This window comes from Mercenaria mercenaria, chromosome 3 (assembly GCF_021730395.1).
Source record: "Mercenaria mercenaria strain notata chromosome 3, MADL_Memer_1, whole genome shotgun sequence".
In the NCBI taxonomy this organism is placed as follows: domain Eukaryota; kingdom Metazoa; phylum Mollusca; class Bivalvia; order Venerida; family Veneridae; genus Mercenaria; species Mercenaria mercenaria.
Window position 1 is genome coordinate 54,978,117 of NC_069363.1, and position 12,544 is coordinate 54,990,660.

The 12,544-nt window shown below is 33.8% G+C and overlaps 1 protein-coding gene across 11 annotated transcripts in view; it reads left to right on the forward strand.

Moving 5' to 3' along the window:
* LOC123524698 (focal adhesion kinase 1-like) overlaps positions 1-12,544 on the forward strand; it is a 118,641-nt gene that overhangs the window by 99,016 nt on the left and 7,081 nt on the right. For 8 of the 11 annotated variants that reach the window (XM_053538604.1, XM_053538605.1, XM_053538598.1 and 5 more), the window contains 15 exons: positions 1,088-1,118; positions 3,044-3,099; positions 4,271-4,327; positions 4,839-4,868; positions 6,226-6,323; positions 6,991-7,075; positions 7,818-7,921; positions 8,046-8,161; positions 8,775-8,875; positions 9,161-9,250; positions 9,469-9,673; positions 10,061-10,134; positions 10,423-10,913; positions 11,705-11,848; positions 12,158-12,326. In XM_053538604.1, the coding sequence (XP_053394579.1) occupies positions 1,088-1,118; positions 3,044-3,099; positions 4,271-4,327; positions 4,839-4,868; positions 6,226-6,323; positions 6,991-7,075; positions 7,818-7,921; positions 8,046-8,161; positions 8,775-8,875; positions 9,161-9,250; positions 9,469-9,673; positions 10,061-10,134; positions 10,423-10,913; positions 11,705-11,848; positions 12,158-12,326 (1,851 nt within the window). The remainder of the gene's footprint in view (positions 1-1,087; positions 1,119-3,043; positions 3,100-4,270; positions 4,328-4,838; positions 4,869-6,225; positions 6,324-6,990; positions 7,076-7,817; positions 7,922-8,045; positions 8,162-8,774; positions 8,876-9,160; positions 9,251-9,468; positions 9,674-10,060; positions 10,135-10,422; positions 10,914-11,704; positions 11,849-12,157; positions 12,327-12,544) is intronic. The other 3 variants (XM_053538602.1, XM_053538603.1, XM_053538599.1) reach the window with 2 other exon arrangements.

The following is a 12,544-nucleotide window of genomic DNA, read 5'->3' on the forward strand; positions in this document are numbered from 1 at the left end:
ACTGTGGATAAAAAACGATTTCGCCGACGTCAGAACTGCCGTACAAAATATTGTAAAAAGATCGCCATTATCTACGAGTTTGGTACTATTTTCGAAAAAATCAATAAATAAATTAATTAAATGTATAAATCTGAACAAGTTGATGCAAAAATCAGGCATTATAAAAGCACGAGAATCAAAACATAAATGAAGTATTTTCATGGCGTTTTGATCGTGCACCTGTTAAATTTACGAGTTTCGGACATGTTAATTTCGGATAAAAATTTAAAGGCGACTTTTTCATAGCTAAGTGTATACTTTATTTAGAAATTCATGAAAATGATAATGCAAGAATCAATTTCCTTAAATAATTGCTGTTTATAAGTTACAGCTAGACCCACAGAAAGTGGATATATATAGGCAAGAAACTGAATGCTATGCCGGAGCACTTCTCCCTAAAATTTTGACCTAGGATGATCCCTGCAAAGTTGACACTTTAACATTACAGTTTTGAGACACAATTATTTTATAGAAGTGCATCTTCAATATTACAATTGGAAATATGTATCGAACTAACAGATGTCTTCAGAAAGTATAATTTTTTACTTTGTAAATTTTTCTGTGTTGTGCACTTTATGAGCTGACCAGAGGCACAGGGCGGGCTATTAGTAAAGCAAGGTACTCTGGCATCACCCTTGTTCTTGACCTTTCTCATAATAATTCAAATGGTGAGCTGAAAATAGAAATTTTTTCATGACTTTTAATGACATGCTTAATAGACCTTCAGCAAACTTGGCTGGCATAGACTTCTTTCACCATTCTCCATTGCACCTACGGCCAGCTTAATCTAATGAGCGGTTAAGGGTCAGTTTAACAATTGATTTAACACACATTTTTACTCTTTGAATAAAAAATCAGGCATGGTAAATTTTCTTACCAGTATATTCTGTTTTATCAAAACTGCAGCAAGTAATTCTGTTTCATAGTAAATATTAAAAAGTATGTGCTTTTTTATACAGATGGGTTGACTTTAGTTATCATTTGTGGTTAGCGCTCTAAAAACTTAAATGTTTCATTACAAAGAAAACAAAATATTTTCTATTTTCAGAAGAAACAGTTCCTCCATCCCCTAAGATCAGGTAAGAAAATTCAGCTTTTCCAACTCAGTTATATATTTTCTAGTTTACATATCTTTGTGGAATCATGGGTTAAAACTTTTATGGGTCTTATACCTTATTTGCCTGTGCATTGAAGTATCTTATCAAAGTGTGTAATTTTTCATTTGAATTCAGTTTCAGGGTTCGCACAGGCTTGAAAAGTACTTGAAAATGAAGGGCAGTCTTGAAAAGTCCTTGAAAACAAAATTTGTCTTGAAAAGTGCTTGAAAATTGCCCAGAGACCTTGAAAAGTACTTGAATTTCATATTTTCTCGTATGCTAGACAATTAAAATCTCCCTGAAAATCAAAAGTAAATCTTTTAGGATAAAATCAGCAAGTTTCGAGCAATGGGCAGAGCTACGAAAACGCCGTAATAAAAAAGGTCGAATGTGTTCGGGACGAAAGCGAAGTTTGGGTACGAATGTTTCGTACTTTCTGTTAGCGTTGTCTCCCCTGACTAAAATGGCGGATGTAGACCAAATAATAATAATAATAGACCAAAACTTACTAAACTAGCTTTATTTTGCAAAATTATTTTGGCTGCTTTTCGATAGATTCATCCTCCATGTAAAATTTCTTTTGATTTAGATAATTTAGTAACTGTAATGTTAGGCAAAATATTTTCAAATCTGATACTTGTAACAATTAACTACATTATCTTATTATGTAAGAGCATACTATTCATATGTTTATGTAACTGTTTCTTGACTGTTATATTTTGTTACTTGTGTTGTCATGATCACATGCATGTAATATGCCATGATCGAAATAAATTGAATTGAAAAAATTGACACTAATGAATGACGGCTAGAATTTACAAAATCTGTGTAAGTATTATTTATAAATAAGTCCTTGAAAACTATAAGACTAGTGCTTGAAAAGTCCTTGAAAAGTCCTTGAATTTGACTTGGCCTTGTCTGTATGAACCCTGAGTTTGAATTCCAAGCCTTGTTATAGATGAAAATATAGTTTGATATGACTATGTAAGGATGTACTTACATTTTGTAAGTTTTCACTTGGGCTATATTGGAGTTTTCTGTCTGGAAAACTGACATGATTTTGAACAAATGCCAAAAGGTCAATCACATGGGCAGCGGTGACTTGTGTGTATCCTTTTCAGAAATACGCTGAAGTTTGCTGATCATTTTAAGTTTTAAATATTGTGAGGTCATGCCCTTTTTATGCCCCCAGCATCTACTGATGTGGAAGGCATATAGTGATTGTCCTGTCCGTTCGTCCATCCGCCCGTCCATACGAGGTTAACCAAATGGGACCGTTTCGTCTAGCATCAATACCCCTTACTAGAATGACTTGATACTAATGCAGATGTATCCTGTGACTATTCCTCATCTTCAGACATCACCTGACCTCAGTTTGACCTTAACCTTGACCTCATTTTGGACTTAGGTTGCTTTATATGGGCCATCTCTTGGTTAACCAAATGGGACCGTTTCGTCTAGCATCAATACCCCTTAAAAGAATGAATTGATACTAATACAGATGTAAACTGTGATCATTCCTCATCTTCAAACATCACCTGACCTCAGTTTGGCCTTGACCTTGACCTTGTTTGGACTTAGATGCAAAATCTATCGACAAGGATGCCACTGGGGGCATCAAGCGTTTATTGAACGCAGCTCCTTGTTCTGGCTTAAAATTGGGTCAAACATGAATACTTCCACAAGTTCCAGACATGAATGTGTGGTTTTAATTTCTTTTTGAATAAGATGCATGATAATTTCAATTGTTCATAAAGATGGACTTACACGTTCATGAAATCAGCAGAAATTAGTCCTACACGAACAATAATATTTCGCAGTATTGCTCTAGTGTAAAGTCATTTGCTATTAAATTAGGTTTATAGAGCAGATTTTACGATAACAAGTATGATTGATGTATATTTCAGTACAAACAAGAAAGATGGAGTGAATAAGCTAGGGGAGCCACTTAGCCCTAATGAAAGTAAGTGATCTATACCCACTGCTTACTGTTTATCCCTGCATTCTTGTGTACTTCTTCATGGTCTCGAGCATTTCAGTTGTTGTGGTTTTCTTGTCTCAACTAACTTACAACAACATAACGCTATTGACAGTGTTAGGCACTGCTATAATGGGAGAATCGTATTTATAAAATATAAGGCAGTTTCTGACATTGGATTAAATTGATGATTTGGACACCGATATTCCAGTAAAATCAGGTAATTTCAGGCACCCTTTAATGTTTAAAAAAATGTTAAATGCAATTTTAGTTTTTTGCACCCATTAAAGAAGATTTTTTAATCCAAATTGAAACTAGTGTCAGGATTTTGGGATTCGAACACTGCCAGATATTTAGTCAAAATGATAATTGATCTCAGGCGCCCAGTATTTTCACAGAATGAATCTTTTGAAATTGCAACAACGTTAGCTTAACGATAGAAAACTTTAGTTTAAATAAACTAAATTTTGATGTTGACTTTAGGTTGCATATTCATTTCTTCAGTGAGATAGCCTATGACAAAAGATTTAGTACTGTGTAATAGGCACAGATTCACTGTCAAAGCCCTTATAGAATTTTGTTAATTAACTACTGCAGTTTGTTTACTTGGCATTTAATGTGAGCTACACAAGGTCACATAGGTTAAGAGCACATATTTAAAATGTGTGAAAAAATAGAATTGCACAGATTAGTTTTATAGAGGATAAATGACACAGATTAGCTACGGGGAATTTAGATCATCTTCTTCAGAGGAACAATATTTTATCTTCACTAACATCTTTGAGCATCATTATGTTATTTTGAAAACTTTCTAAAAATTTCTTTGACAGTGTTGTTTCTGTCATTTTCAGAGTGGCCTTTTGATAGCTTCTATATTTTGACACTATATGTATTTTGTATTGTTTAATTGGTTGCGGACTTACTTGGCTGAAATTCTGTAGTTTGCTTCTTATGTTATTTCACACATATATTTCTATATTTGTTGCAAGCTTATATATGAAAACAGTTACTGTAATTATTTAACCTTGACCAGATATAGCAGGTGTAATTAAAGAAGAACATGAATTTAAAAACTTAGCTTTGGAGATTATAGGCTAAATGGATAGTTGATAAAATGGTTGATAAAACTTTAAAAAGTATATGTATAATTTTTTAGGAATATCAGATTACGCTGAAATTGTAGAGGATGAGGGTGACTACAGCTCTCCTGATGGTAAATATGATTTCTGTTGCCATGGTTACAACTCTAAACTATACACATCTATTGAATGGCTTGGTGGTCAATAGTCAGAGCTGTTGCCTGGGGTCCAAAGGACTGATGAGCAAAAAGTTTTGTCTGTTAACTGCCAAGCCATTCAGTTAGTGTCTTATTACATGACGTCAGAAAATAATGCTAACAGTAAACATGTTGAATGTAGACAAATTGTGGACTGGTGAGTTATATAAATAGTTGTATAATAATAGTCAGTGATAATGATCAACAGTATGATAGGTTAATGAAATACCTTTTGTATTGATGGATATCCAAGTAAAAATTGAATTCTTATTTGTTGAATGGTGATAAACTTCCTGCAAGATAGTCAGTTTGAAGTCTGTATATATAAAAGTTATGACTTGTCATAGAATATCTTAAGAAAATAATAATTTTAGGAAGAATTGTATTATTTTTCTTTCTGATTGTCTGATTGCAATATCTTATGAGAACTTTTCAACAAAATTAATAGGAAAAAAAAGAAAGGGAAAGAAAAAGAAAAGTGAGTGAGTTTGGCATGAGACTAGAATGTAGATATAACAAATGATCTGATTGGATTAAACAGAAATTCCCTAGATGTAACACATAATCTGATTGAATGAAATTGATATACTCTAGATGTAACATGTGATATGATTGGATACTGATAGAAAACCCAATAAATATATTACGAACTATCTGATTGCACCTCTAACATCTGATGAATGAATTATTTGTACACAGAGACCAAAGTTGAACATAAAATTTCTATGGTGTCAAATCGGTACTATCAAAGCATGACAAGGTTAAACAAACTATAATCAGTAGCTGGTATCTTAAAATTATGATTCTTTTATTTTAATCTACTTTATGATATCAAAATTTAATTCTGCATGGAAACTTGTAAAGTTATATGGAATGGATAGGATTTTCCCCTTAAAGTTTGAATATTATACCAGTGTGTTTGCATGTTTTTGTGCTATGAGAGATAGAACAATACTGTCCTGAATAGAATGGGAATGTAAAAATAAAACATCCGTATAGTATGCTCAAAATAAATATAGGTTGAAATATACTAATTTGATATGAATACTCCAGTAACAGTTTATATTAATTAGCCCTCCCTCTTATGATATATGCATGTTGAATGGTCCGATATATAATGTAACCTTAATTCATGTGATATGTATGTATATATTATTTTATGCTTTTACGGCGAAATACTCGTATCATTATCAGTCACTTTGCCGATCTACATGTACCTTTTGTACTGATTTCAAATTTATCACATAAACCACGATGAAAATTGTAGTTACCACTTGTTCATTACACTATATTTTTTAATTGGAGAATATAATAACGTTGTGCTGAAAATGATGAAATGAAATGGAACTTGATGTTGTGTGTGTCATTGTAACATCACAAGATGTCTGATGTCATTTTTGTTTACGCGCTGAGATGAAAATTTGTTGCAAAAAAACGTATATCAATAAGCATAAAATAAAAAGGAAATTTGTTTGCTTTTTATAAACATGGCATATATTTCAATGAAAGTGAGACAGTTTTCACATTTTCTTTTGCACATTGCGCTCAGAAATATACAGAAATTGTCCGACTTTCCCGAGAGATATATTCCATATTCATGAAAAACAAATGAATGTTTTCTAACGCATGTACAGCAGAATAATTTTAAATCAAAATATAATTTAATTTTCATTTAACTATATATATTATTATATAAGAAAAGCCGTTTATTTTGTGGTTGTGGTAACCCAGATATATGGGAATTTCTTTCCGTAATTTGTTTATATACCTTGGTGTAAAGTTACAATTGGCAAGTTTTTGGACATGCATTGTATGTTTGTGTATGTATTTTTCAGCACATGACTATGAGATTTCTCGAGAACGGATAAGTTTACTAGATATCCTTGGTAATGGCCAGTTTGGAGATGTACACAAAGGGGTTTATAGAGAAAAGGTAAAACTGTTTCCAGCTTTGCTTGACAGTTACTCATTAAATGAAGAAGTAATATCTGGCAGAAGCATGTTTTGTTTGATTTAAACATGACTGAAAGGTTATACACCTCACAGAATAATTTCATGTGAGCTAAGGGAGAGGGAATTATAACTGATTCAGTTAGCTAAAACATGCTTCAGTCTATGTATTAGTTGATTCTTATAAATTAGTAGATCATATATGATAGCACTATTTCTCTGTCACTGAAGTAGGTCGACGTGATGTTACCATATGAACATCAAATGAATGGAAATTTTACTTGGTCATTGGGATTCGCAAGAAAGCATAAATATCATGATGTGTTATCATGGATGCATGGTCCTTCCTAGTTGACTGTAAGAGGCACTTAAAGAAGAGAGAATGTTGCTTATTTTTCCCTTAAGATATTAATTATCTTAGATAAAATAAATATTATGTTCCTTGATTGTGTAAGTAATATGTTCTTAAAGCTATGATAATAAGATATAAATACTTCTTTCATTCATATGATAAAATGTTGAGATACATTGTGATAGATTCTGTTCAGTTGCTTTTAAAAGATACATTGCGTTGTGTTTGCTTTGAACATGGCTCCATTAGTATGTTGAATTATATGCACTATTACAACTAGCACTTTATGTATGTTCAGGATGGCAATGAGGTTCCAGTAGCTGTGAAGACATGTAAGGAAGATAATGAAGAATCTATGACAGAAAAATTCCTGGAGGAAGCTTGTAAGTTATCTCCATTTACACATTATTGCATGAAATTAGTGCCATACAAAAAGTTTTAAAATACCTTAACAAGTGCAGTTGAATCTTCCATAGTGACCATTTGCATTGAGCAGTTACTTGCCTTAAGCAATCAGTAGGCTCTCCAGGTTGAATTTTACTCAGTTTTAAACCTGACTAAAGCAGTCACTTGCCAAAAGCAATCAGTAGGCTCTCCAGGTTGATTTTTACTCAGTTTTAAACCTGACTAAAGCAGTCACTTGCCAAAAGCAATTCGTAGGCTCTCCAGGTTGATTTTTACTCAGTTTTAAACCTGACTAAAGCAGTCACTTGCCAAAAGCAATTCGTAGGCTCTCCAGGTTGATTTTTACTCAGTTTTAAACCTGACTAAAGCAGTCACTTGCCAAAAGCAATTCGTAGGCTCTCCAGGTTGATTTTTACTCAGTTTTAAACCTGACTAAAGCAGTCACTTGCCTAAAGCAACCACATTTTGTCGCTTTCTTGATTTGCTGCTTGTACAGTGTTGAATGTGCTCCAAGATGGCACTTTTAAAAATCAGAAAAATTACCTGTAGATAAAAAACTTAAGCATTTTCTTCTCCAATAATATAGAAAAGGTTGTTGTCATTTTCGTTTTTTAAGCAGTAGTTATTGTAGAACAAAATGCCATGCAAAAACATTTTAGTGAACAAATAGTGATTATGCATTTGTCATGTAACAAAATTAACATTTGTATACTATTACAGATATAATGCAGCAGTTTGACCACCCACATATAGTCAAGCTGATAGGTATATGTTCAGCAGCACGGCCAGTATGGATTATAATGGAACTTGCCAGACATGGCGAGGTGAGATAACATTCATTGTACAGTTTTCATAGAAATACTATAGATTTGGTGATTTTTGTGACAGATTTATTTTTGATCTCCTAGAATGTACTTATTTCTTACAAAGGTGATATTTATATTTCAGATGAGAGCATACTTACAAAACAACAAGCATAGATTAGATCTTACCACACTGATCATGTATGCATTTCAACTCAGCACAGCACTGTCCTATTTGGAGAGCAAAAAATTTGTACATAGGTGAGTACAGCTGGAAGTTGTTGACTGTTAGAGCACTGCATGGTCTTGTAAATTTGCCCGAGGGTAAAATTGCAGTGACATTACACAAGTCACATGGAAATACACAATATCCTCAAGGACAATACTTAGTAAGCATGTGAAATATTAGGCAACCTGCTTAAACAAAATTTTCTTACATGAAAATTAAAATTAAACATCCATTTTCTCCAGTGTAAAAAAAACTGGCGAAAGTTTTTGAAAAAGTTGCCTAACTTATATTTAGATATATAATATTTCCTATTTTATCCCAACTGCTGCAAAATACATTCATGAAAGTGAAGTAAATTGTACTTTAGATGCAGATGTATTTCACGACTGTCGTTCTTGGACGACTTGTGTATGGAAAGATTACTAGTGACCGTTAAAACCATTGTTTCAGGTTTAATTATAACCATTAAAATGTAAGCAAGACAGATTATGTTGAGAAGAGCTATATGGCTTGGTATCAATTGTGTCATTTTTCTACGTACAGTATGACTAAACTAAATGTTCTTACTTTAAATTTAATGCGTAGAATTTTTCTTTAAAAAAGGGTCTGAAATGTTGCATTAAATAGTCTCTCTTGTGGTTTTAGGGATATAGCAGCGAGGAATGTTTTAGTGTCTGCCCATGACTGTGTTAAACTAGGAGACTTTGGATTGTCTAGATGGGTGGAGGAACAAAGCTATTACAAAGGTCAGTATCGTATAAACATGCCATGGAATAGTCAGTAATTATGATTGATTTTTCATCTTTTAAGTCATTGATTACTAAAGTTATCACAGTTCAATATATATTTTGGTCTAATGTCAAGAGTTTGACATTAGAACTGACTGTATCACTGTTCTATGAAGTTCAACATACATATAAAACTGATACAGCTGAAAACATTGCTATGCCAAATTCCACACATTCTTTATATTATCCAATATTGTAAGCCATGATCTCTGTATAATATAAATGTTTTTACTAATATTTCAGCATCCAAGGGAAAGTTGCCTATTAAATGGATGGCACCAGAATCTATAAATTTCAGACGTTTTACATCAGCAAGTGATGTATGGATGTTTGGTAAGTCAGTTTTGAAGTATAGAGGAATATTTTTATATGTTACAAATCCACCTAAATCACGAAGCATTTAACACTTAATACCACTGGTTTAAACTACCCTATATATACATATTCACACTTAGGTTCTGTGTCAGCTTTGGAAGATGTATACAGTATAATGTTGAAACTCATGTGCAGACACAATGATATATATATATATAAATGTATTTCTGTTTTAGGTGTTTGTATTTGGGAAATACTGATGTATGGTATAAAGCCATTCCAAGGTGTGAAGAACAATGATGTGATAGGAAAGATAGAGAATGGGGAGCGGCTGCCCTTACCCCCTGGGTGTCCACCCTCGCTGTATAACCTGATGTGTGTCTGCTGGTCGTATGAACCTTCTAAAAGACCTTCATTTGCTGATCTGAAAACATGGCTTTAGTGAGTAGAAGTTTATACTTATTTTAAATTGTGTCCTTACTTTATAATTGATCAGGAAATAGTACATTGACTTGGAAGTACTGTGACTGACTTTGAAAAGTCCATTTTGGTATAAGATAAGTTTTCTGTTTTTGTAAATTACAGTGAATAATTTGTATTTTTCATATTGCATGAAAATATTTCTATGTTTCAGTGTGTATGTAACAGTGAGATATTTCTATGTTTATTACACGGAAATATCTATGTTTACATATTGCATCAAGATATTTCTATGTTTGTATATTATCTCAAAATACCTCTGTTTTATTTTATAGTGAGATTACTGTGTCAAGATATTTCTATGTTTGCATATAGCATTTCCAATATTCCTTCATTTGTACATAACAGTGAGATATTTGATGAGGAGAAGTACAGACTTGAAGAAGAGATGCAGAGAGACAACAGGAGGGTGATATCCTGGGGTATGTACAGACAGTTATAACATTTATTTCTGAAAATACATAGATCAGTTTACTTAAACGAAAACGCCTAACTTTTTGTATGCTTACAGAGTATGAGAAAACCCTGTATCAAAAAATACAACTTTGGATAGTCATTTCTCAGAGTAAACCCTGGAGAAAGTAGTGTTTTTCTCGGCACTGCATGTTTATTCAGTTGCAACTCATATTATGTATTATCACAGTTACCGTTTTGAAACTTTGGTGAAATGATGGTTAAACATGATGGTAAACATGAACTTTTAATTTAAGGTTCTAATGGTTCAGAAGAAGAGCAGATTTTACCACCACCAAAACCAGCCAGACCACAGTTTACAAATGTGTCACCAGCAACTTCCTCCAGAAATATTAGTCAGCAAAGCATAGCCAGCCCACCAAACAATTGGGGAAACTCTTCCAATCTTCCATTAGGTCAGAGCACCCCATATGGGCCAAGCCCGCAACATCCTGTGGCAGGATCTCAACCTGGGCCTCCACCTTTACCCAGAGAGATTGACCTTTCTCATTATTTCCCATCATCCACTGGTTACACCCAAGTTAACCAGGTATCAAGAGGGTATAACCCTGCTGGAGTGTCATCAGAAGGTTCACACTACAGTCAGGCTTCAGCGGCTGGACCAAGAGGTGGAACATTCCCAGGAAGGGCTATAGCCAGGAATCCCCAGGAGTTGTCAGAGATGGTTGGAGCTAGTGGAACTCAAACCAGGGGATATCAGAGTAGTAGGCAACTTTATCAGGATCAGGTAATTACTTTATTTTTGGATCTTGTGTTAATCAAAATCATTTATGTTCGTGGGGGACTATTTTTTGTAAATTTCATAGATGTGTCAATCCACAAAATTAAATTCCAACGAACACAAAAATTTCTTATTCGGTTTAAATCCTACAAAATGGCCTTTTTGGCCAACACCACAAAATTGTGTTCTCATGAATTTCAGCCATTTCACTGTAGATTAAATGAAAGACTATAGTGTAAAAGTAAAGTTGATGTTTTAATGACAGCAATGGCCCAGTGGATAAAAGGTCAACCACTCAGCTTGGAATTTGTTGATTCAAATATCATTTATTTCACCAGCATATCTCCTTACTATTCTAGCTTCTTCCTTGGAAGTTGGCTTGAGAGTTTTATATTACTTTCAAGCTTTCTTTATAGTTGAGCTAGAATGTGTAGTATGAACTGACATTAGATAGAAATGTGTTTATCATGTTAAGGGCCTCAGTGGCCGAGTGGTTAAGGTCACTGACTTCAAATCACTAGCCCCTTACCGATGTGGGTTCGAGCCTCACTCGGGGCGTTGAATTCTTCATGTGAGGAACCATCCAGCTGGCTTTCTGAAGGTTGGTGGTTTCACCCAGGTGCCTACTTGTGATGAAATAATGCACGGAGGGGCACCTGGGGTCTTCCTCCTCCATCAAAGCTGGTAAGTCGCCATATGACCTATAATTGTGTCGGTGCGACGTTAAACCCAACCCCCAAAAAATAATTATCTTGTTCAGTCTAGCAGGAAACTAAACATCTGTTTTTATTTTCAAGGCTCTTGACTTCCGAGAACCTTTACCTGTGAATAATCACGTTAACAAGGACCTGGAACCAGAGGAGATTGAAGAGCGGTTGAGACGACAACAAATGGAGTCAGAGAAAGATGCTAAATGGCTTATCAGTGAAGAGAGAAATCTTGTAAATTGTTTTAGTATATAGATTCTATAAAAAGAATCCACTAAAAATTGTGTAAAAATTAAGTTTGCAGGAAAAAGAATACTTTATTCATGATTTTGATGCATACTTATATGGTTGAAAATGACTGAGCAAGAAAGCATTTATTAAATCATTTATTGATTCCAATATTTTTGTTTTATTTGTGAGTTAGGCAGTGCTGATTTAGTTTGAATTCCAGCTACGGTTTCAGCTCATTTGATGATTTGTCGGAACAATCAAATCTTTAGTAAATTTGATGAAACTTCCTAATCATTGTAACTGTTATTTCAGAAAAGAGATATTCCACGTCCCCAGCCACCTGTTACCCACAATCCCCTACATATTGTAGAGGAAGGAGACATTGTGAAAGAAAACACGCCCCCAAATACTCTTCGGCAGACGGAAATTAGACCTAGTGTGACACGAACTACATCAGTAAATTCCAGAATCTCTAGTACAAGTAAGTTTCTTACACAAGCAAGTTTCTTACATATTATATTCAAGAAATGCTTATGAGTATAATTTCTTACTATGTTTTTGTGTGTTTGTTTGTGGTAGAACTTATTTCTGAATTTCTCGACAATAATGTCATATTGTAAGGGAGAGATAGAACAGATGTTTACTTAAGATAATTAGAAAGAACAGAAAGAACATTTACTGATCCTACAGATTTACTCT